The sequence below is a fragment of the Pseudophryne corroboree genome, chromosome 4 (assembly GCF_028390025.1).
Source record: "Pseudophryne corroboree isolate aPseCor3 chromosome 4, aPseCor3.hap2, whole genome shotgun sequence".
Lineage (NCBI taxonomy): Eukaryota > Metazoa > Chordata > Amphibia > Anura > Myobatrachidae > Pseudophryne > Pseudophryne corroboree.
In genome coordinates this window covers 752,717,576-752,740,610 of record NC_086447.1, presented here as the reverse complement: position 1 = coordinate 752,740,610, position 23,035 = coordinate 752,717,576, and the positions used below count along the sequence as shown (strand labels likewise).

The following is a 23,035-nucleotide window of genomic DNA, read 5'->3' as shown; positions in this document are numbered from 1 at the left end:
CTTTCTTTCTCCAGCTTAGAGGCTGTGCGATGGGGTCCCCTGTGGCCCCGTCATATGCAAACATTTTTATGTTTGAGCAAGAGCAAAACATCTTTTTTGCTGATTCATCGATAGGCGACAATATTTTGCTATATTGTCGCTATATCGATGATATTTTTCTATTGTGGGGTGGAGGTCTTGATAGGTTTGTGGAATTCATTGATAGAGTTAATGGCTCGGATATTCCAATTAATTTTACATACTCGTGCAGTTTGACGGACATCCATTTTCTTGATGTGAAGATTCACTTAGAGAATGGCTGCCTGTCAACTGAGGTTTTTCATAAACCAACCGATCGGAACACCCTATTATTGGCGTCCAGTCACCATCCTGTGCCCCTCAAAAATGGGCTCCCTCGGTCACAGATGATGCGTGTAGCCCGGATAGCATCAGACCCTTCTAAAGTTCCTGCAGAACTTGACTCTCTGGTCCATAGGTTTGCCTCACGTGGATATGATATGGCTATGCTTAAAAGACAGAAAGAGGAAGTGTTGGGCTTGTCCCGGCAATCCCTTATGGAACCTAAATTCAGACAGCTTACTCGTCGCATCCCCTTTTCCAGTGACTATACTTCGTCTAGTGGAGGTGTCAGCAGAGCCACTAAGGCCTTGTGGCCCATTGTGTCCTCTGACCCTGAGTTAAAAGTGTTCCACCGCACCACTCCTCTGATGTCGTTTCGTCGGGGCCGTAACATCAGAGATCGTGTGGTGAGAACTGATATCACTGGTATGGGAGTCTCTAGACACCCTAATGTTCACTATAAACCTAATGGTTGTTACCGCTGTAGTGGATGTGCGACATGCAAATTTATGTTGAACTGCAAATCTTTTAAGCATCCCCATTGCAACAAAACATATGATATCAGGTTTGTGTTAACCTGTACATCTATGTTTGTTGTATATGTTATCATCTGCCCCTGTGGTCTTATGTACATCGGTCAGACCATACGAAAATTTTCCGAAAGGATGGCCGCACATAGATCGGCCATCAAACTCACGTTGGAAGGTAAACCAATTGACCAACCGGTGGCCAAACACTTTAAGTGTGCACGCCACCCATTGGAGTCACTTCGGTATTTCATTATTGATCACGTCCCACTTAGCTTAAGGGGAGGTGATCGTGCTAAGTCTTTATTGGTTAAAGAAACCAAGTGGATCATGAGACTGGGTACATGTGCCCCTGGCGGTCTCAATGAAAAAATTAATTGGAATATGCTTGTGTAACCTTGGTTTTTCATTATTGTGTTTATTATTTACAACTTGTGACATATTTGACACATTGTTTTTGATACTGTGTACTGTTTTATGTTTTATGTTTTATGTTCAGTGTCTCATTCTATGTCCGCCTCTCCCTTGTCACAGCCCTGCCTCCTCTGTTTACATGTCCTGCGTCTCCCCCTCCGCCGCTGGAACGCAGCCGGAGATGTGGTGAACCGCAAGCTGTGGTTCCTATAGGGACGGTGGCTTCCGGAAGTGGAGGGACAGAGACGTCGGCGGAAGCAATGTGAGCTGCGGGCGTGCACGGAGCGATTGGCGGCAATGAACACCGCTTGGGTATTTTAGGAGGGTAAGTGAATGTTTGTGTTTGTCAATGTGCTTTGTATTTATCCTGACGACGGGGATTGTCTCCCCGAAACGTTGATGATTTGGAATACATCTTTGCTGAAGTGTTGTCTCTGAGTGCCGTTCTTTGCTGGAATTGTGTATATATATATATATATATATATAGCGCTCTGGTGTGTGCTGGCAAACTCTCCCTCTGTCTCCCCAAAGGGCTAGTGGGGTCCTGTCCTCTATCAGAGCATTCCCTGTGTGTGTGCTGTGTGTCGGTACGTTTGTGTCGACATGTATGAGGAGAAAAATGATGTGGAGACGGAGCAGATTGCCTGTAATAGTGATGTCACCCCCTAGGGGGTCGACACCTGAGTGGATGAACTGTTGGAAGGAGTTACGTGACAGTGTCAGCTCTGTATAAAAGACAGTGGTTGACATGAGACAGCCGGCTACTCAGCTTGTGCCTGTCCAGACGTCTCATAGGCCGTCAGGGGCTCTAAAGCGCCCGTTACCTCAGATGGCAGATATAGACGCCGACACGGATACTGACTCCAGTGTCGACGGTGAAGAGACAAATGTGACTTCCAGTAGGGCCACACGTTACATGATTGAGGCAATGAAAAATGTTTTACACATTTCTGATAATACGAGTACCACCAAAAAGGGGTATTATGTTCGGTGAGGAAAAACTACCTGTAGTTTTCCTGAATGTGAGAAATTAAATGAGGTGTGTGATGATGCGTGGGTTTCCCCCGATAACAACTGATAATTTCTAAAATGTTATTGGCATTATATCCTTTCCCGCCAGAGGTTAGGGTGCGTTGGGAAACACCCCCTAGGGTGGATAAAGCGCTCACACGCTTGTAAGAACAAGGGCTCTACCCTCTCCTGAGATGGCCGCCCTTAAGGATCCTGCTGATAGAAAGCAGGAGGGTATCCTAAAATGTATTTACACACATACTGGTGTTATACTGCGACCAGCAATCGCCTCAGCCTGGATGTGCAGTGCTGGGTTGGCGTGGTCGGATTCCCTGACTGAAAATATTGATACCCTAGATAGGGACAGTATATTATTGCCTATAGAGCATTTAAAAGATGCATTTCTATATATGCGTGATGCACAGCGGAATATTTGCCGACTGGCATCAAGTCTAAGTGCGTTGTCCATTTCTGCCAGTAGAGGGTTATGGACACGACAGTGGTCAGGTGATGCGGATTCCAAACGGCATTTGGAAGTATTGCCTTATTAAGGGGAGGAGTTATTTGGGGTCGGTCTTTCAGACCTGGTGGCCACGGCAACAGCTGGGAAATCCACGTTTGTACCCCAGGTCGCTTCTCAACATAAGAAGACGCCGTATTATCAGGCGCAGTCCTTTCGTGGGCAAGCGGGCAAAAGGTTCCTCATTTCTGCCCCGTGACAGAGGGAGAGGAAAAAGGCTGCAGAAATCAGCCAGTTCCCAGGAACAGAAGCCCTCTCCCGCCTCTGCCAAGCCCTCAGTATGACGCTGGGGCTTTACAAGCAGAATCAGGCACGGTGGGGGCCCGTCTCAATGAATTTCAGCGCGCAGTGGGCTCACTCGCAATTAGACCCCTGGATCCTTCAGGTGATATCTCAGGGGTACAAATTGGAATTCGAGACGTCTCCCCCTCGCCGTTTCCTAAAGTCGGCTTTACCGATGTCTCCCTCTGACAGGGAGGCAGTTTTGGAAGCCATTCACAAGCTGTATTCCCAGCAGGTGATAATCAAGGTACCCCTCCTGCAACAGGGAACGGGGTATTATTCCACACTGTTGTGGTACCGAAGCCGGACGGCTCGGTGAGACCGATTCTAAATCTAAAATCTTGAACACTTACATACGGAGGTTCAAATTCAAGATTGAGTCACTCAGAGCAGTGATTGCGAACCTGGAAGAAGGGGACTACATGATGTCTCGGGACATCAAGGATGCTTACCTTCATGTCCCAATTTACCCTTCTCACCAAGGGTACCTCAGGTTTGTGGTACAGAACTGTCACTATCAGTTTCAGACGCTGCCGTATGGATGGTCCACGGCACCCCGGGTCTTTACCAAGGTAATGGCCGAAATGATGATACTCTTTCGAAGGAAGGGAATTTTAGTTATCCCTTACTTGGACGATTCCCTGATAAGCGTAAGATCCAGGGAACAGTTGGAGGTCGGTGTAGCACTATCTCAGGTAGTGTTGCGGCAGCACGATTGGATTCTCAATATTCCAAAATCGCAGCTGATTCCGACGACTCGTCTTCTGTTCCTAGGGATGATCCTGGACACAGTCCAGAAAAAGGTGTTTCTCCAGGAGGAGAAAGTCAGGGAGTTATCCGAGCTAGTCGGGAACCTCCTATAACCGAGCCAAGTCTCAGTACATCAATGAAAGGGTTCTGGGAAAAATGGTGGCTTCCTACGAAGCAATCCCATTCGGCAGATTCCACGCAAGAACTTTCCAGTGGGACCTGATGGACAAATGGTCCGGGTCGCATCTTCAGATGCATCAGCGGATAACCCTGTCACCAAGCACAAGGGTGTCTCTCCTGTGGTGGTTGCAGAGTGCTCATCTTCTAGAGGGCCGCAGATTCGACATTCAGGACTGGGTCCTGGTGACCACGGATGCCAGCCTGCGAGGCTGGGGAGCAGTCACACAGGGAAGGAATTTCCAGAGCTTATGGTCAAGCCTGGAGACATCACTTCACATAAATATCCTGAAGCTAAGGGCCATTTACAATGCTCTAAGCTCAGCAAGACCTCTGCTTCAAGGTCACCCGGAGTTGATCCATTCGGACAACATCACGGCAGTCACCCACGTAAACAGACAGGGTGACACAAGAAGCAGGAGGGCAAGGCAGAAGCTGCAAGGATTCTTTGCGGGGCGGAAAATCATGTGATAGCACTGTCAGCAGTATTCATTCCGGGAGTGGACAACTGGGAAGCAGACTTCCTCAGCAGACACGACCCCCACCCGGGAGAGTGGGGACTTCACCCAGAAGTCTTCCACATGTTTATAAAACTCGACAAGTATTGCGCCAGGTCAAGGGACCCTCAGGCAATAGCTGTAGACGCTCTGGTAACACAGTGGGTGTACCAGTCAGTGTATGTGTTCCCTCCTCTGCCTCTCATACCCAAGGTACTGAGAATTATAAGATGGAGAGGAGTAAGCACTATATTCGTGGCTCCGGATTGGCCAAGAAGGACTTGGTAACCGGAACTTCAAGAGATGCTCACGGAGGATCCGTGGCCTCTACCTCTAAGAAGGGACCTGCTCCAGCAAGGACCCTGTCTGTTCCAAGACTTACCGCGGCTGCGTTTGACGGCATGGTGGTTGAACGCCGAATCCTGAAGGAGAAAGGCATTCCGGATGAAGTCATTCCTATCCTGATCAAAGCCAGGAAAGATATAACCGCAAAACATTATCACCGCATTTGGCGAGAATATGTTGCGTGGTGCGAGGCCAGTAAGGCCCCGACGGAGGAATTTTCAACTAGGTCGATTCCTACATTTCCTGCAAACAGGAGTGTCTATGGGCCTGAAATGGGGGTCCATTAAGGTTCAAATTTCGGCCCTGTTCCAAAAAAGAACTAGCTTCAGTCCCTGAAGTTCAGACGTTTGTGAAAGGGGTACTGTATATACAGCCTCCTTTTGTGCCTCCAGTGGCACCTTGGGATCTAAATGTAGTTTTTGGGTTCCAAAAGTCACATTGGTTTGAACCACTTAAATATGTGGAGTTAAAATATCTCACATGGAAAGTGGTCATGCTGTTGGCCCTGGCCTGGGCCAGGTGCGTGTCAGAATTGGCGGCTTTATCCTGTAAAAGCCCTCATCTGATTTTCCATTCGGACAGGGCGGAATTGATGACTTGTCCTCAGTTTCTCCCTAAGGTGGTTTTCAGCGTTTCACCTGAATCAACCTATTGTGGTGCCTGCGGCTACTAGGGACTTGGAGGACTCCAAGTTGCTAGACGTTGTCAGGGCCCTGGAAATATAGGTTTCCAGGACGGCTGGAGTCAGAAAATCTGACTCGTTGTTTATTCTGTATGCACCCAACAAGCTGGGTGCTCCTGCTTCTAAGCAGACTATTGCTCGTTGGATTTGTAGTACAATTCAGCTTGCACATTCTGTGGCAGGCCTGCCACAGCCAAAATCTGTAAAAGCCCATTCCACAAGGAAGGTGGGCTCATCTTGGGCGGCTGCCCGAGGGGTCTCGGCTTTACAACTTTGCCGAGCAGCTACTTGGTCAGGAGCAAATACGTTGGTAAAATTCTACAAATTTGATACCCTGGCTGAGGAGGACCTGGAGTTCTCTCATTTGGTGCTGCAGAGTCATCCGCACTCTCCCGCCCGTTTGGGAGCTTTGGTATAATCCCCATGGTCCTTACGGAGTCCCCAGCATCCACTAGGACGTCAGAGAAAATAAGAATTTACTTACCGATAATTCTATTTCTCGTAGTCCGTAGTGGATGCTGGGCGCCCATCCCAAGTGCGGATTGTCTGCAATACTGGTACATAGTTATTGTTACCAAAAAAATCGGGTTATTGCTGTAGTGAGCCATCTTTTCTAGAGGCTCCTCTGTTATCATGCTGTTAACTGGGTTTAGATCACAAGTTATATGGTGTGATTGGTGTGGCTGGTATGAGTCTTACCCGGGATTCAAAATCCTTCCTTATTGTGTGCGCTCGTCCGGGCACGATCCTAACTGAGGCTTGGAGGAGGGTCATAGGGGGAGGAGCCAGTGCACACCAGGTAGTTCTAAAGCTTTACTTTTGTGCCCAGTCTCCTGTGGAGCCGCTATTCCCCATGGTCCTTACGGAGTCCCCAGCATCCACTACGGACTACGAGAAATAGAATTATCGGTAAGTAAATTCTTATTTTTTTTTTATGCAATGCCACCAGGAGCTGATCGCCTTTCATTTTTTTTTTTTGAGCATTCAGCGCCTGGCTGTCCAAGGGACGCCATCGCTGATACTCTTACACCCCATCTGGGCCGTGACACCATGAATTGGTTTCGATGGGACCCTTGGCTCAATTCTACTAGCACGGAGGCACAGGGGACACCCAAGGGACTGCACTGGACACAAATGAGGGACAGGTAAGGCGGGTTCCCGCTACACGGGACTCGCACATTGCGCTGTCCTTATGCCACCGGTCCCAGGAGATGTACCGTCGTCGCTGACGTGCTCCCGGACTATGGGGCACCCTGCGGACGCTGAAGACTACCAGGGCATATATGTATACTGGCACTGGTGTCCCTTTGCAGGCCATGAGTACCAGTAGTTTGTCAGCACAGATGAGGCCAGCACTGCCCCAGCCGCCCCTCCCCCAGCCCAGGGTGCCATTTCACTGCGGTCTTCCCACCTTGGTCTGCTCCTCTCTCATCCTCCTTCACTGAGATGCTGGCCACCCATAGCTTAAAGCCTATGCAGGTCTCCAGGAATGTTGGGCTGAGTCTCCCTGTATACCTCCACTCACCGCAGGTTGTATACAACGCTGCATCCTACCAGGTTGACTGAGTAGTTGATATCAGTGCCCATTGCAGTTAAAATTGTTTCTCTGCATTGTATGTGATTTATGCTAGTGTTGCTGCTTGAACTTCTCTCTGTTTTCTACACTGTACAGCATACCCTCCAACATTTTACCCACAAAAGTCGGTACAAATTAGTAAAAGGGGCGTGGCCACGGGTAAATGGTGCATGACCACGCCCCTTTTCCGATACTTTCAATGGCAGTTTGGAGATCCAAAAATCTGTACAGACCATGAAAAAAATGTACCGTACCTATTAAAAAGGTACAGTTGGAGGGTATGGTACAGTATGATTGCTCTCCCTGTATTTTCTCTATTTACATGAACCCTTGAATACCGGTGTGTGTTTGGTTTATTCTGCCACATATTACTTTGATTTTGTGAAGGTCTTTGTTGCATACTGCTGCAGTTACACTCTACACATTACCATATTGGGTGTGTATACTCCTTACAGTCATGACTAGCAAAACTAAAGCTAAGCAGACTGGGGCTCCTATTCTGGTAGCATGTGGTAACTGTAACATGGATGTTTTATCTCAGGATTTATCACAAGATGGTCAGTGCACAGCTGGCCTGGTGCCTCAGAGCACCCCAGCTTCTCCAGTGCCAGCACAAGAGCCTCCATGGGCTTCTTTTTCTAATCTACTGGCAAAGATTGCTGAACATATTGCTACCCCACCTGTGGCTCCCCATATGGCTCTGCCACTGCAGCCCACCATGGCCCCCCCCTATGGTATTCCAGCAGCCATTGCAGCCTGTTTATCAGACTATTGCAACCACACCTGTCCCTCATCCATGGTTGGACTCATTCTCTAACTCTATACAGAGTTAGGCTGCTTACTATGCTGCATTTCTGCAACTAAACGTATTGTGCCTTCCTCACAGTTTACACCATTATCTGATTCAGAAGAATCATCTGCTCTTGCAGATCAAACAGATTTCTAAAGCAGAATCCTCCTCAGCTGATGAGGTAAATTCCAAATTTCATGTGGCTGCATTAATTAGGGCGGTTAAATTCTCACTTCAATTAGAAGATGCTGAACCAGCCTCTCTGTCTAAGGATCCTCTGCTCAAATGGCAGAAGGTAGTGTTAGCGGAGTTTTCAAACTTAGGACCTGATTCAGAAATGGACGCAGATCACTGCATATGCAGCCAGATCTGTGTCCATCTCCTCACATGCTGGGGGCCGCCCAGCACAGGGTAAGGCTTTCCAGCATGTGTGACTGGCTGCCCTCTGATGTGTCCGCAGTTAGATTGTGGGCGTATTAAATTAAGGTTGACCCCTGGTAGCACAGCATGGCTGCGCTGTCAGGCGGTTGGCCGCCGTTTTTTTTAATCTGAGCGACTGCGTGTGACGTCACACAGCCGCCCCGAAAACTGTTACAGCACGCCCTTGTTCACCCCTGCAAACATCCACTGCAGCCGTATTCTTCCGGGATGCGGCCACAGTGTGTAAGGTCGCAACGCGCACTGCAGGCTGATCAGGTACACAGACTTGCACACAGGCTGATATTTCTGTTCCAAGTACAGTCTCCATTCACTTTACTCGCTCTGCGGGTCCTTCATGGGCAGCGTGCTGTGGAGCATCTGCTGAACTACTATGCAAGGCTGCTACGTTGTCTTCTGCCCACACATTGCTTAGGTTCTATGACTTTGATACGTTTGCCTCTTGGGGGCATGGTATGAGGGGAGAGAAGCCCAGTGCATCCTGGGATGCTCACAAGCTTAATCTGTTTGGTGCCAGTCCTGTTCTCCACCAGCATACCCAAGGTTAACCCTGTGGATCCTACAGAAAGAGAGTTAACAAAGGTAAGTTTTACCATAACTCTTTGAATTTTTTTTTTTTTTTTTGATCATCCGAGGTTTCAGATGGTAGGGTCTTTCTCTTGACTAAACTTCCATGTAAGCAATGCTCATTCATGGTTTTTCTGATGGTACAGGCATCGACGTAAACACTTACCATGTATACTGCGGCCACTAGATTCCTGGATGTATCTCTGACCCTTAGGTGAATTTGTGGGGAGACACACTCATTAAGTGCTTTTCATTTGTAAATGTTTCTCACTGTGATGGAGTTACAATTTCAATAATAATAAAGGTGGTTAGCAGAATCTAGTTCAGATTACCTTTATCTTGCTATAGAAACGGATACTACAATTTTTAAAACACAGCTTTTTAATTGATAAGTCAAATCGGGATCAGTACGTAATCCCGCTGGACTGGATCCCGGCGGTCGGAATCCCGACCACACAATCCCGACAGGGGTGGTAAGCGGAACGCAGCCCCTTGCGGGCTCGCTTAGCACGCCACGCTGCGGGCACGGTGCCTCGCTACGCTCGGCACACTATTATATTCTCCCTCTATGGGTGTCGTGGACATCCACGGAGAGAGAATATGTCGGGATTGTGGCGGTCGGGATTCCGGCGTCGGTATTTCGACCGCCGGGATCCCGTCCAGCGGGATGTTGACCGCATCCTGTCAAATCTTATGTTTTATTAGCACAGCAGTTATAACATTATGGGACTTGGATATGTAAAGAGTATACTTTCTTTTTCACGTCTATTTGCTGCTCAAAATATAAAATATAAATATGTATATACAGTGATCGCACTCAGCAAAAAGAAAAAAGTGGGTCCCAGGGACCCCTCACTTTAAAAAAAAAAAAAAAATTAAATTGGGGTCCTACTTCACTTTTTCTGGGTCACATCATAATTTATTGTAATTAAGTCTATTAAATGTCCATCAGACCTCAGCTTGTACCCTTTAAATACACTTTAGCCTTTAGGTGTCCTTTATTGTCCCTCAGACCACCCCACATGGAATTAGATCATTTTACATACCCCTAAGATTCCCATCAGATTCCCCACATGCCCTCAGACATCCCCATTTATAGTGACATTACACATATATACAGTGTTGGAACTATTGAGTAGTGGGCCCAGGTGCAAAAAAATGCTTTGTGTCTCCCATTCACATGCCTCCCCCCACCCATGCTAAAGATAAGCAAGACGGTTAGTACGTTAATGCACTGAGTACCCGTGGCTGTGCTCACTCCACATCAGGGTTTTCCTTTCCACACATGCACCCTTGTGTGTCCTAAATTACATGCTCCTTTCACAGCAGCGTGTTCCCCACTATACATTGCTGCACTACACCCCCCCTACATACTACATCACTGCACTACAGTCCCCTTATGCTACAATACTTTGCTGCACTACATCACTTCCCCCTATATGCTGCGCTAAATTACATCACCCTATAAATATCCTGCGCTACATCCCCCCCCCGACATGCCACACTACACCCCCTCCTATAGCCTCCACTACATAACTACACTACTGTACTACATCTCCCTATATGGTGCGCTACATTTATACACTACACCCCCCCCCCATGTGCTGAACTACATCATCCTACACACTGCACTAGATACCCTATATGCTATGCTTAACTACGTCACCACACTACATCTCCCCCCCCTTCCCCCGCCCTGCACTACATCACTATAACTCCCTGCACTAAGTCACTACAGTACACTACACATTAACATTGGGGACATCCCTCCAGATACCTTCCCAGCTCCAAATTAAAATTGCTAGTGACAAGGTGGAGGGGGCTGCAAAATGAACAATTACCGGCTGGGTGCAGGACTGTTAACAAACAATCCTAACAACGCATGAGTCACTTAGATTGCCTGGGTTCAGCAGAGCATACGTGCAGATGTCTCCTGCCGGTCATGAGTCAGGCTTGCCGCTCCCCGCACGTCCAATAATGCTTTTCAACCCGCCAAGTTGGGTCTTTTTCAAGGTGTGTTATTCAAACAAAGTATCTTTGAATAACACACCTTGAAAAAGACCCGACTTGGCGGGTTGAAACGCGTTGGTGGACGTGCGGGGAGACGGGATCGGCGAGCCTGACTGATGACCGGCAGGAGAGACATCTGCACGTATGCTCTGCTGAACCCGGGCAATCTAATACCGCATTAAGATCGCAAATGCCTGATCCCACCCGGTAAAAGAAACGTGTACTTACCGGGTGGGATCCGGCATTTGCTCCCCTCTGCTGGCTTTCCGACCCTGCAATATACCGGGTCGGTTGCTATAGCAGCGGGGGTGCGCAGCGGGGGCGGGGGTGGAGGCGGCACTGGGAGATGAGCTCATCTCCTGCGCCGCCTCTCCCTACGCTGTGAATGGGAACCGTGTCGCATCGACACGGCTCCCATTCACACTGCACCTGACCCGGTATTCAACCCGGGTATAATCCTTTTATACTGGGTTGAATTACCGGGTCAGGCGACCCGCTAGTTCCGGCAGAGTGCTTTCACATCGCACACTGACCCGTGTCGACACTGCAATATGCCGTGGGGTTATTTGTGCGATGTGAAAGGGGTATAAGTAACTCATGCGTTGTTAGGATTGTTTGTTAACAGTCCTGCACCCAGCCGGTAATTGTTCATTTTGCAACTCCCTGAGGATCCCACACAAATATATCATTATATGCACTTTCTGTATTCAAATATGTTAAAACTGGAATTGTGAATTATTTTTTATTAATTAAACTGTGCTTCACTATATGGAATATTTCTCTCTTTAATTTCCGTACATGCACATGAGGAATACATCCACTTAAACATACGTGGAAGAGAAAAAAGTGGTGAATGTATACAGTTTATTTGATTTTTATCACACCCTCTAAGCGCTGATTGTCTACTTCTGTCATTCTTGTCTTTGCTTATTCTCTAAGGAGGGGGCAAGCCCAGTCTTTGGAACAGGAGGAGCAGATTATACTATAAATATTATAAAGTCATTCAAGTGCGGAGGGGTTGGCGACGGGCTCTGTTTGGCAAAATGAAGGCGTGTTGCCACTGTTTAGGGGGTGTGAAGAGGCCAGGGGTCTCCGTTGTAGGATGGAGATTTCCTGGCCTCTGTGATGGGTGTCTTGTGGGGCACCACCAGTGCCACAAGCTGCCTGATGGTGAGTGCTTTGATCCGATACGGTGTCCTAGAATGCAGGTCAGATCACTAGTGCAGCAGGTGGCATCTGCATGTAATAGACTCCTCCTGGTGCATCACCATCACCATACAGCGCTATTGCTGCTGCTTCCAAGGAAGCAGAAATAATAGAACCTCTGACCGCACCTGAATGACCATCATAGAGTGGCAGGTTAAAGGGGAAAGAGAGTGGCATTGCAGCATCATAGAGGGGGTGAAGGGGGCGGGCTAGGTCCTGTAGAAGCTGCCGCCTACTCGTCTCCAACCTGACTATCCTATTCCTGCCCATGCCACCCTCATCCTGTCCCACCCTCAGTCGCCTACTATCCCGCCACCTACGGCTGGTATCTTCTGTGGGCATGACTCCCGCATGCTGCTTTCTCTGCAGTCTTCTGGCTGGTGTAGCTTACTAAAGGGGCACCGTGGCTTTTCCTAGTAATGTAACAGCCGCATCCCCTGCCCGGAGGTGATAGCCCCCCAATCACGCACAGCAGGCTGCCGCTGGAGAGGACAGGGTATGGTGTGAAGCAGAGGGTGAGGGGAGGGGCAGGAGATTACAATCTCCATAATGTCCTTCCCTTCCTCTGCTGAGAAACTGAAACTGTGACAGAGCACAGAACATGGACTGCGCCGTTGGCCACAGCGCGTCCTGAAGGACTCGGTGTGTTTTTTTTATTTTTGGGTCCACACTGTTAATTCTGGAGTAAAATACGCGCTATATCACGTTTTTTTGCGGTCACTGCTATGTATGTATATATGTTTGTATATATGTATGTTTCTTTTTCATCCACTAGGGGTCACTGGAGTACTCTTGGGATATGGACGGCTTCCACCGGAAGAAGGCACTGAATAAATTAATTTTGAGACTACTCCTCCCCTCCATATCCTCGAGCACCTCAGTGTTTTTTCTGTGCTCGACACAGTTAGAAGGCATAGTGGAGTTCGTCCACAAGTCTTGGAATTTTTTTTTCTAAGTTTATTTTTTTTCTTTTTTCTTAAATGATTGCCACATCCTTTCCCCCCTTCTGAGAGGCGTGGGTCAGGGATAGTGGAAGCTGCTGAGAGCAGCTGTGAGTGTCGGACCTCTCTGTAAAGAGCTCCCTCACACCACGTGCTGGCTGCCTGCAAGAAGCTGGACGGAGCTTGAATGAAAAGCCCCGTCATAGACCTTGTTACTGTCCAGGTATGTTGAGAGGGGCGGTCAGCTTACGCTGCCGCCCCACTGTTGAGTGATTGTATTGGGGACTGAGCGCATTATCACGCTAGGGGTAGATGGAGGACCAGCGCCGCATCCTAGATACATTGCCGCTGCCCGGAGCACGTGTGCATAGGCCGCTTCACGGCTCTATGCAGTGCTCTCTCTGCTCCCGCGGACCGCCGCTCCCAGCACATCAGCAGCTGATGGTTCCCCGCTGCCTGGCTACACAGGTATAGGCCGCTCTACGGCTCCATGCTGTGTGTTATCCTGCGGTCCGGAGCGCGTGTGCATAGGCCGCCCCACAGCTCTATGCAGTACGCTCTGCTCCCGCTGACCGCCGCTCCCAGCGCCGCAGCAGCCGATGAGTTCCCCGCTGCCTGGCTACACAGGTATAGGCCGCTCTACGGCTCCATGCTGTGTGTTATCCTACGGCCCGGAGCGCGTATGCATAGGCCGCCCCACGGCTCTATGCAGTACGCTCTCTGCTCCCGCTCACCGCCGCTCCCAGCGCCGCAGCAGCCGATGGTTCCCCGCTGCCTGTCTACACAGGAATAGGCCGCTCCACGGCTCTATGCTGTGTGTGTTCTGGACCTGGAGCGCGTGTGCATAGGCCGCTCCACGGCTCTATGCAGTACGCTCTCTGCTCCCGCTGACCGCCGCTCCCAGCGCCGCTGCAGCCGATGAGTTCCCCGCTGCAGCCGATGAGTTCCCCGCTGCCTTGGCTACGCAGGTATAGGCCGCTCACACGGCTCTATGCGGTGTGTCCCACGGTGCCTCCGACCCGCTGCTGTACACGGGGTCGTGGGGGTGGGGGGGAGACACATTAGCAGTATTAAGCGTTAAAGGAAAATTTGGTATTAACATACTTAATGTTTCTCCTGTCTGTTCCAGGATTCCTATATTACATCTCTACTTAAGAGGGGTATTAGGGGAATTTGGGGATCAGTTTTTTTTTTTGCTGGCGTGCACTGCACTTGCCTGATAATATACAAAGAACCTTAGTGTTATTACTGAGTCGTCAAACTGTCTGTGTGTAGTTTGTATTGTCTGTCTTCATAATGAGTAAGACACCAGCAAAATCTAAGAAACAATTTTCCTGTCATGTCTGTAAAAGTGTGTTGCCTGATGGATCCACCACATGTACAGTATGTGTTATTAATACAGCTACAAATACGATTTCCACTCCAGAATTAAAGCCAGGTTCGTCTCCGGACCCTCCATGGGCTATGCTTGCAAATGTATTAGTTGGTTTGCAATCAGAGTTGGCCGCCTCTCGTGAAGAGAGGGAGGCGGCAAGATCTGAGTTTAAAATGAGACCGTTTGAGTTACCAGAGGAGTCTCAATCTGGTCAAAGGTCCACCTTTGGTGGAAAGGATAAGGTTCCTTTTCCTAATAATTTGCCAGTTTCTGCGATGCTAGACCTCACTGAACATGAGTATGAGGAGGGCGAAATAGACCAACAGTCCGATAGTGACGATTTTGACAGCCCAGGTATTGATAATCTCATCAGAGCAGTGCGTCAGTCGCTGGAGTTTACGGAAACTGAGGAGCCCCTGACGAACGATGAGGTAGTCTTTACTAAACGACAGAGATCTCCGATGTGTTTTCCTATTTCGGAATCTCTTAATAAAATGTTACTGGAAACACGGAAGAATCCGGATAAACGGTTTTCTATACCTCGTAGATTTAAATCGAGTTACCCGTTTCCAGAGTCCATGACAGCTACATGGGAGAACCCACCATTGGTGGATTCGTCCGTATCTAAACTTACAAGGAAGTTAACCATACCAGTACCAACTGCTACTACGCTTAAAGACCCTGCAGATCGTAAAATAGAATCTATGCTAAAGTCCATGTATACAGCAGCAGGAGTGTTGCTGAGACCTGGGTTGGTTGGCATTTGGGTTACTAAAGCATTAATGGTATGGATAAAAGAGCTCAAGTCGGCTCTACAGGATGACCATCTTATACTTCTCGCGGATCAAATCTGGGAAGCTGCTGAATATCTATGTACAGCTTCTACTGACGTCTGTCAGCTTACTTCTCGCCTTTCTTCATCGCTAGTCACAGCACGACGAGCACTTTGGCTACGTTCTTGGCAAGCGGAGGCGGAGGTTAAAAAAGGTATAGAGGCATTGCCTTACGATGGCGAGAAGCTTTTCGGTCCCGAATTGGACAGATGGATTTCTGAGGCTACAGGAGGAAAGTCTGTGTTTCTTCCATCGCCTACAACTGTACCTAAACGGAAATATTCTGGTCCGGCGTTCAAATCCTTTAGAACTCAGCCCTTTCGTGGGCGGGGCACAGGAGCGGTCACGCTTGGTAGAAGAGGTCGGGGACGTGGTGCCCGACAATCCAATGCACGTCGTCAAGACGCTAAGACCACTAACAAGCCAGTGGCATGACGGGCTCCCAGCCCATCTCGGATCTCCAATTGTGGGAGCACGCCTTCAGAGCTTTCAGGGGGCGTGGCTTCAGACGTCCACAGATGGGTGGATCCGCAATTTAGTGTTAGAGGGTTACAAAATAGAGTTCGATTGTCTTCCGTCAGGGAGATTTTTCACGACAGGACTGCCTGTGTCGGACGACAAGAAAGCAGTTCTGCAGGTGGCCATTCAGTCTCTGCTGAATGCTGCAGTCGTGATTCCGGTCCCTGTGCAGGAACAGGGGCAGGGTTATTATTCCAGTCTGTTTGTGGTACCAAAACCAGATGGCTCAGTCAGGCCAATATTGAACCTAAAGGGTCTCAATCAATACGTCACTTACTACAGATTCAAGATGGAATCTCTCAGGTCAGTAATTGCAGGTTTAGAGCCACAGGAATTCATGATTGCGCTGGATCTCAAAGATGCGTACTTACACATTCCGATTTGGCCACCTCATCAGAGTTTCTTAAGGTTTGCAATAAGGCGAGACCACTACCAGTTTCAGGCTCTGCCGTTTGGCCTCTCATCAGCGCCTCGGGTATTCACCAAGGTGATGTCCGTGATGATAGCTCATCTCAGGTCCCTAGGAGTAATAATTGTTCCGTATTTGGACGATCTACTCATCAAGGCTCCGTCTCAACAGATGCTTCTCCAGCATGCGTTGCTAATGTACAATGTACTAGTTCAGCACGGTTGGATAGTCAGTTTCAAGAAATCACAGCTAATTCCGTCTCAACGACTTCAATTCCTAGGGATGATTTTCGATACAGTAAATCAAAAAATTTACCTACCACAACAAAAAGTACAGGTCATTCGTCATCTGGTACAATTAGTGCTCAAGCCACGCACAGTCTCAGTACATTTGTGCATTCGCCTTTTAGGCACAATGGTGGCGGCTTTCGAAGCACTTCAGTTCGGAAGATTTCACTCACGTCCGTTTCAACTGGAGGTGCTAGCACAGTGGTCGGGCTCACATCTGCAGATTCACCACAGGGTGAGATTGTCGCCACAGGTCAGGGTGTCTCTTCTCTGGTGGCTAAAGATACACAATCTATCTGCAGGGAGACGGTTCGGCGTCGGGAATTGGATAATTCTTTCAACAGACGCGAGTCTCAGAGGTTGGGGAGCTGTAGTTCAGAGTTATCGGCTCCAGGGCCTCTGGGCAGATCACGAGAGATTGCTATCTATAAATGTCCTGGAACTCCGGGCGATTTACAATGCGCTAAGACAAGCAGTGCACATGTTTCGTTTTCAGACTGTTCAGGTGCAGTCAGACAATGCGACGGCGGTCGCATACATAAACAAACAGGGAGGAACGAGAAGCCGCATGGCAATGCGGGAAGTAGCTCGGATCCTCAGATGGGCCGAATATCACCAGGTGATATTGTCGGCAGTGTTCATTCCGGGAGTGGACAACTGGGAGGCAGATTTTCTCAGTCGTCGGGATTTTCATCCAGGAGAGTGGGCATTAAATCCAGAAGTGTTTCAGATGTTGATCCAGAGGTGGGGTTACCCTCAGGTGGATCTGATGGCATCCCGCCACAATCATCAGGTGTCACGATATGTGTCCAGAACGAGAGATCCAAAGGCAGTGGCGGTGGATGCTCTCACAGCCGCGTGGCCGTACAGCCTCGTGTATCGGTTTCCACCGTTTCCGCTGCTCCCGCTGTTGCTAAAACGGATCAAGAGAGGGTCCGTCACAGTCATACTAATAGCGCCTCATTGGCCTCGGAGAACTTGGTTCTCGGATCTCCTCGGACTACTCGCAGACGATCCTTGGCCACTCCCACTACGTCCGGACCTGTTACAACAGGGTCCGTTCCTTTACCCCGATTTAGCGCGGCTGCGTTTGACGGGGTGGCTGTTGAAAAAGCCATCTTGAGAAGAGAGGGCATTCCTGAGTCTGTTATTCCAACCATGATACGAGCTAGGAAGCCGGTTACGGCAGCTCATTATTACAGAATCTGGCGTACTTATATAGGTTGGTGTGAAGCTCGGAGGTTTCCGACATCATCTTTTAAATTATCCCGTTTTTTGTTATTTTTACAGATGGGGTTAGATGGAGGACTACGTCTATCCACACTAAAGGTGCAGGTATCGGCATTGTCAATTTACTTTCAAAGGAAATTGGCTTTGTTGCCGTCGGTACATACGTTTCTGCAGGGTGTACTGAGGGTACAGCCTCCATTCATTCCACCTACAGCGCCATGGGACTTGAATCTGGTTTTAGATTTCTTACAGTCCTTTTACTTTGAACCCTTACAACAAGTGGATATTAAATTTCTCACTTGGAAAACGATTTTTCTTTTAGCCTTAGCTTCGGCAAGGCGTGTTTCAGATTTGGGTGCCTTGTCGTGCAAGTCACCGTATTTAGTTTTTCATGATGACAGAGCGGAACTTCGGACGAATCCCGCTTTCCTACCAAAGGTAGTGTCGTCTTTTCACATCAATCAACCAATAGTAGTTCCGGTATTAACAGAAAATTCCGGAACGTTGGATGTGGTTCGCGCATTACGCGTTTATGTATCCCGAACGTCTACAGTTCGTAAGACGGATACGTTGTTTGTTCTCTATGATGCGGCCAAGAGGGGTTGGCCAGCCTCTAAGCAGACCTTATCCAGATGGATAAAACTGACCATACGTCAGGCTTACCTTCATGCTAGGTTACAGCCACCTACATCAGTAACAGCTCATTCCACACGTTCTGTGGGAACGTCATGGGCAGCGAGTCGTGGGGCTTCTACGACACAGCTTTGCCGTGCGGCTACTTGGTCTTCAGTGCACACGTTTGTGCGCTTTTACAAGTTTGATACGTTTGCGGCACCAGCATCTAGCTTTGGCCGCCTGGTGTTACAGGTGCCAAACAGCTCTCCCGCCCACGGGGGAAACTTTGGTACATCCCAAGAGTACTCCAGTGACCCCTAGTGGATGAAAAAGAAAATAGGATTTTGGTACTTACCAGGTAAATCCTTTTCTTTGAATCCATAGGGGGCACTGGACGCCCACCCAGAGCAGTTTACCTGTTTTAGAGTAAGTTCAGTGGTTCTTATGGTAACACACTTTCACGACTGGTTTAAATTTAATAAATGTTAATCAGTTATGGTGTCAACTGTTTTAGTTGTCAGTTACGTTTTGTGTCAACTTTATTGTTGTCCGTGAGGTTATATGTAATTCTCCTTTTGTCAATCTCTCTATCGATCCTGTTCGGCTCAGTAAAAAACACTGAGGTGCTCGAGGATATGGAGGGGAGGAGTAGTCTCAAAATTAATTTATTCAGTGCCTTCTTCCGGTGGAAGCCGTCCATATCCCAAGAGTACTCCAGTGCCCCCTATGGATTCAAAGAAAAGGATTTACCTGGTAAGTACCAAAATCCTATTTTTACAAAGCTTGAATTATATGGATTTTTAGTTACATTGTGGGCACGGCTATACACCATGCTGTATACATGAAGTTGTAGACCAATTAAGAACAACATGATTTCTGCAGGCGATGTTCTCCCACATATGACACTTGCTAATCTGTTTCAGCTTTGTGTCCTTGGAAGATGACAGAGGGTTCCTTCCTTGTTTCTTAGTTAATGCAGTTGCGCAATCAAAATGTGTGGCAGATTAAGGGGTATATGCAATTGTGGTCGAATTCCCGAAATTGTTGAATTTCGGGAATTTTTCGCCAAAAAAAAATAATCGACAATGCAATTCAGTACTTTCCGACAAAAAAACGGACTTTCAAAATTTGACTTTTTGAAATTCGACTTTTGACAAATTCGACTTTTTTGCAATGATACACATGCTGCAATTCGACCAAAGTCTATTCAATTCAAGTTTGGAAATTCGACAACAGTGCTTTTAGACAGTAAATTCGTCATTTTCAATCCGCCACACTTTGGAGGGTGAAACCAATAAAAAAAAATTAAAACATGTTTTTTTTGGTGTTTTTTTTTTTGGTAATAGCATATCTATTTATATTAGAAGGGATTAGGTACTTGGTTTGTCTTTTTTGGAGGCACAAGTATTTATATATTTTTAAAAATATTTTTTTTTGTATTTTTTTTTTTTTATATAGCTGGAACGGTAAAATCAAGGAAAAAAATGGCGTGGGGTCCCCCCTCCAAAGCATAACCAGCCTCGGGCTCTTCGAGCTGGTCCTGGTTCTAAAAATGCGGGGGGAAATTTGACAGGGGATCCCCCGTATTTTTAAAACCAGCACCGGGCTCTGCGCCTGATGCTGGTGCAAAAAATACGGGGGACAAAAAGAGTAGGGGTCCCCCGTATTTTATACACCAGCTTCGGGCTCCACTAGCTGGACAGATAATGCCACAGCCGGGGGTCACTTTTATACAGTGCCCTGCGGCCATGGTATTAAATATCCAACTAGTCACCCCTGGCCGGGGTACCCTGGGGGAGTGGGGACCCCTTCAATCAAGGGGTCGTAACCCCCCAGCCACCCAAGGGCCAGGGATGAAGCCCGAGGCTGTCGTCCCCCCCCCCCCCCCCCCCCCCATCCAAGGGCTGCGGATGGGAGGCTGATAGCCTTGAGAAAAATGTCTGAATATTGTTTTTTCCAGTAGTACTAAAAGTCCCAGCAAGCCTCCCCCGCAAGCTGGTACTTGGAGAACCACAAGTACCAGCATGCGGGAGAGAAACGGGCCCGCTGGTACCTGTAGTACTACTGGAAAAAAAATACCCAAATAAAAACAGGACACACACACCGTGACAAGTACAACTTTATTACATACTGTCGACACACACATACTTACCTATGTTGACACGCCGACTGCCACAGTCTCCGACGATCCGAGGGTACCTGTTAAAAAATTATACTCACCTTCCAACGTCCAGAGATAAATCCACGTCCAGAGTATAATCCAGGTACTTGGCAAAATAACAAAACGCAAAAACCCGTGCCAGCGGACTGAAAGGGGTCCCATGTTGACACATGAGACCCCTTTCCCCAAATGCAGAGACCTCTACGTGACAGCTGTCACTGAAAGGTCTCTTCAGCTAATCAGCGAGTGCAACGTCCTTGCACTCTGCTGATTGGCTCTGCGCGTCTGAGTTCAGACAGCGCATCGCAAAGCCTCTCCATTATATTCAATGGTGGGAACTTTGCGTCAGCGGTGGGGTCACCCGCCGGTCAGCGGCTGACCGCGGGTAACCCCCCCGCTGACGGCAAAGTTCCCACCATTGAATATAATGGAGAGGCTTTGTGATGCGCTGTCACAGCACAGACAGCGCACAGCCAATCAGGTGAGCGCCACGTAGTAGCGCTTCCTGATTGGCTGAAGAGACCTCAGTGACAGGAGTCACGTGGTGTCCCGGCACATTCGGGGAAAGGGGTCTCATGTGTCAATATGGGACCCCTGTCAGTCCGCAGGATCGGGTCATTGCGTTTTTTTTTTTTTGCCAAGTACCTGGATTATTTTCTGGACGTGGATGTATCTCTGGACGCTGGAAGGTGAGTAAAATTATCTTTTATTTTCAGGTATCAGTGGATTCTACTTGAAGAAGAGGACCGACTGCTTCGTGTCAACATAGGTAAGTATGTGTGTGTCGGCAGTATGTAATAAAGTTGTACTTGTCACGGTGTGTGTGTCCTGTTTTTATTTGGGTATTTTTTTTCCAGTAGTACTACAGGTACCAGCGGGCCCGTTTTTCTCCAGCATGCTGGTACTTGTGGTTTTCCAAGTACCAGCTTGCGGGGGAGGCTTGCTGGGACTTGTAGTACTACTGGAAAAAACAATATTCAGACATTTTTCTCAAGGCTATCAGCCTCCCATCCGCAGCCCTTGGATGGGGGGGGGGACAGCCTCGGGCTTCACCCCTGGCCCTTGGGTGGCTGGGGGGGGGACCCCTTGATTGAAGGGGTCCCCACTCCCCCAGGGTACCCCGGCCAGGGGTGACTAGTTGGATATTTAATGCCATGGCCGCAGGGCACTGTATAAAAGTGACCCCGGCTGTGGCATTATCTGTCCAGCTAGTGGAGCCCGATGCTGGTGTATAAAATACGGGGGACCCCTACTCGTTTTGTCCCCCGTATTTTTTGCACCAGCATCAGGCGCAGAGCCCGGTGCTGGTTTTAAAAATACGGGGGATCCGCTGTCAATTTTGACCCCGGATTTTTAAAACCAGGACCAGCTCGAATGAGCCGAGGCTGGTTATGCTTTGGAGGGGGGACCCCACGCCATTTTTTTCCGGGTTTTTCACGTTTTTTTAATTCGCGGCAAAATCCGGCAAATCGGCCGTTTTTCGCCCGCGGGACTGTCGAATCCGTTTTTCATTGAATATGGTGAATTCCGGCAGCCACCTGCCGGAATTCACCTGTCGAATTGTGTCGAATTAAAAAACGGCGATAATTTGCCGCGATTCGCCGTGAATTGCATATACCTTTAAGACTTTACATTTCAGTTTCACATGGGAAGACGTTTTTTTTTTCATTTCTAAGTAGGGTGCCTGTAATTTTATTTCTGATCTGTCTGTTCTTTCATGTAGGGCACCTCCATTGGCAAATGTCCCAAACATAAGCTATTTAAAGGTTACATAGAATTGGAATTGCAGCTTCGGGAATTTGACAGATGCAGAAAGCTATATGAAAAGTTCTTAGAATTTGCCCCAGAAAACTGTACAACATGGATTAAATTTGCAGAATTGGAAACTATTCTGGGTGACACGGAACGAGCTCGAGCTGTGTACGAGCTGGCTATTGGACAGCCACGTCTTGATATGCCTGAAGTAAGTGAGCTCATGTATTAGTGTTGTTTAAATACTGATTAAACCATACTGGAGGCACTAGAATGCAGTTATACATTCAATCTCTGGTGTACATTGAGTGTAGAACCTGACTTGGCCTCTCCTCCAATGTAACGTGTTTCTTGTGACAAGAGTCTTTTGTTTCAGTCCTCACAGTGGACTTCAGTGGCTAGATAGCAATTACCCTGGCCAGCTAGAGGATTATATAACTGCTACACATAGGGGGGTTAGCATGTACTAAGGAAGATGGCTATCTGAATGTGGACAACCATTTTACATTCTACCCTGTTGTCCTGATATGCTTCCATAAATGATTCTGGTGTGAATGGGGACCTACATTTATTTGGGAAAAATGAAAAAATATCCTAATCAAGACTGTACAGATCAGAACAATAAAAATGGGTGTGGTCATAGAGCTGAATGGCAAAATATATTTTATGAAGTGTAGAAACATGACTATTGTATGGTACCAAACTTTTGCACTCTTAGCAGTCATTGGCCTACCTTTCCTATGATACTTATCTGCTAAGTGAAACCTGCCATAGTGTGCCCA

The 23,035-nt window shown here is 48.1% G+C and overlaps 1 protein-coding gene across 2 annotated transcripts in view; it reads left to right on the top strand.

The window, feature by feature from the left end:
* CRNKL1 (crooked neck pre-mRNA splicing factor 1) overlaps positions 1–23,035 on the top strand; it is a 166,720-nt gene that overhangs the window by 134,639 nt on the left and 9,046 nt on the right. For both annotated transcript variants that reach the window (XM_063918172.1, XM_063918171.1), the window contains one exon: positions 22,225–22,464. In XM_063918172.1, the coding sequence (XP_063774242.1) occupies positions 22,225–22,464 (240 nt within the window). The remainder of the gene's footprint in view (positions 1–22,224; positions 22,465–23,035) is intronic.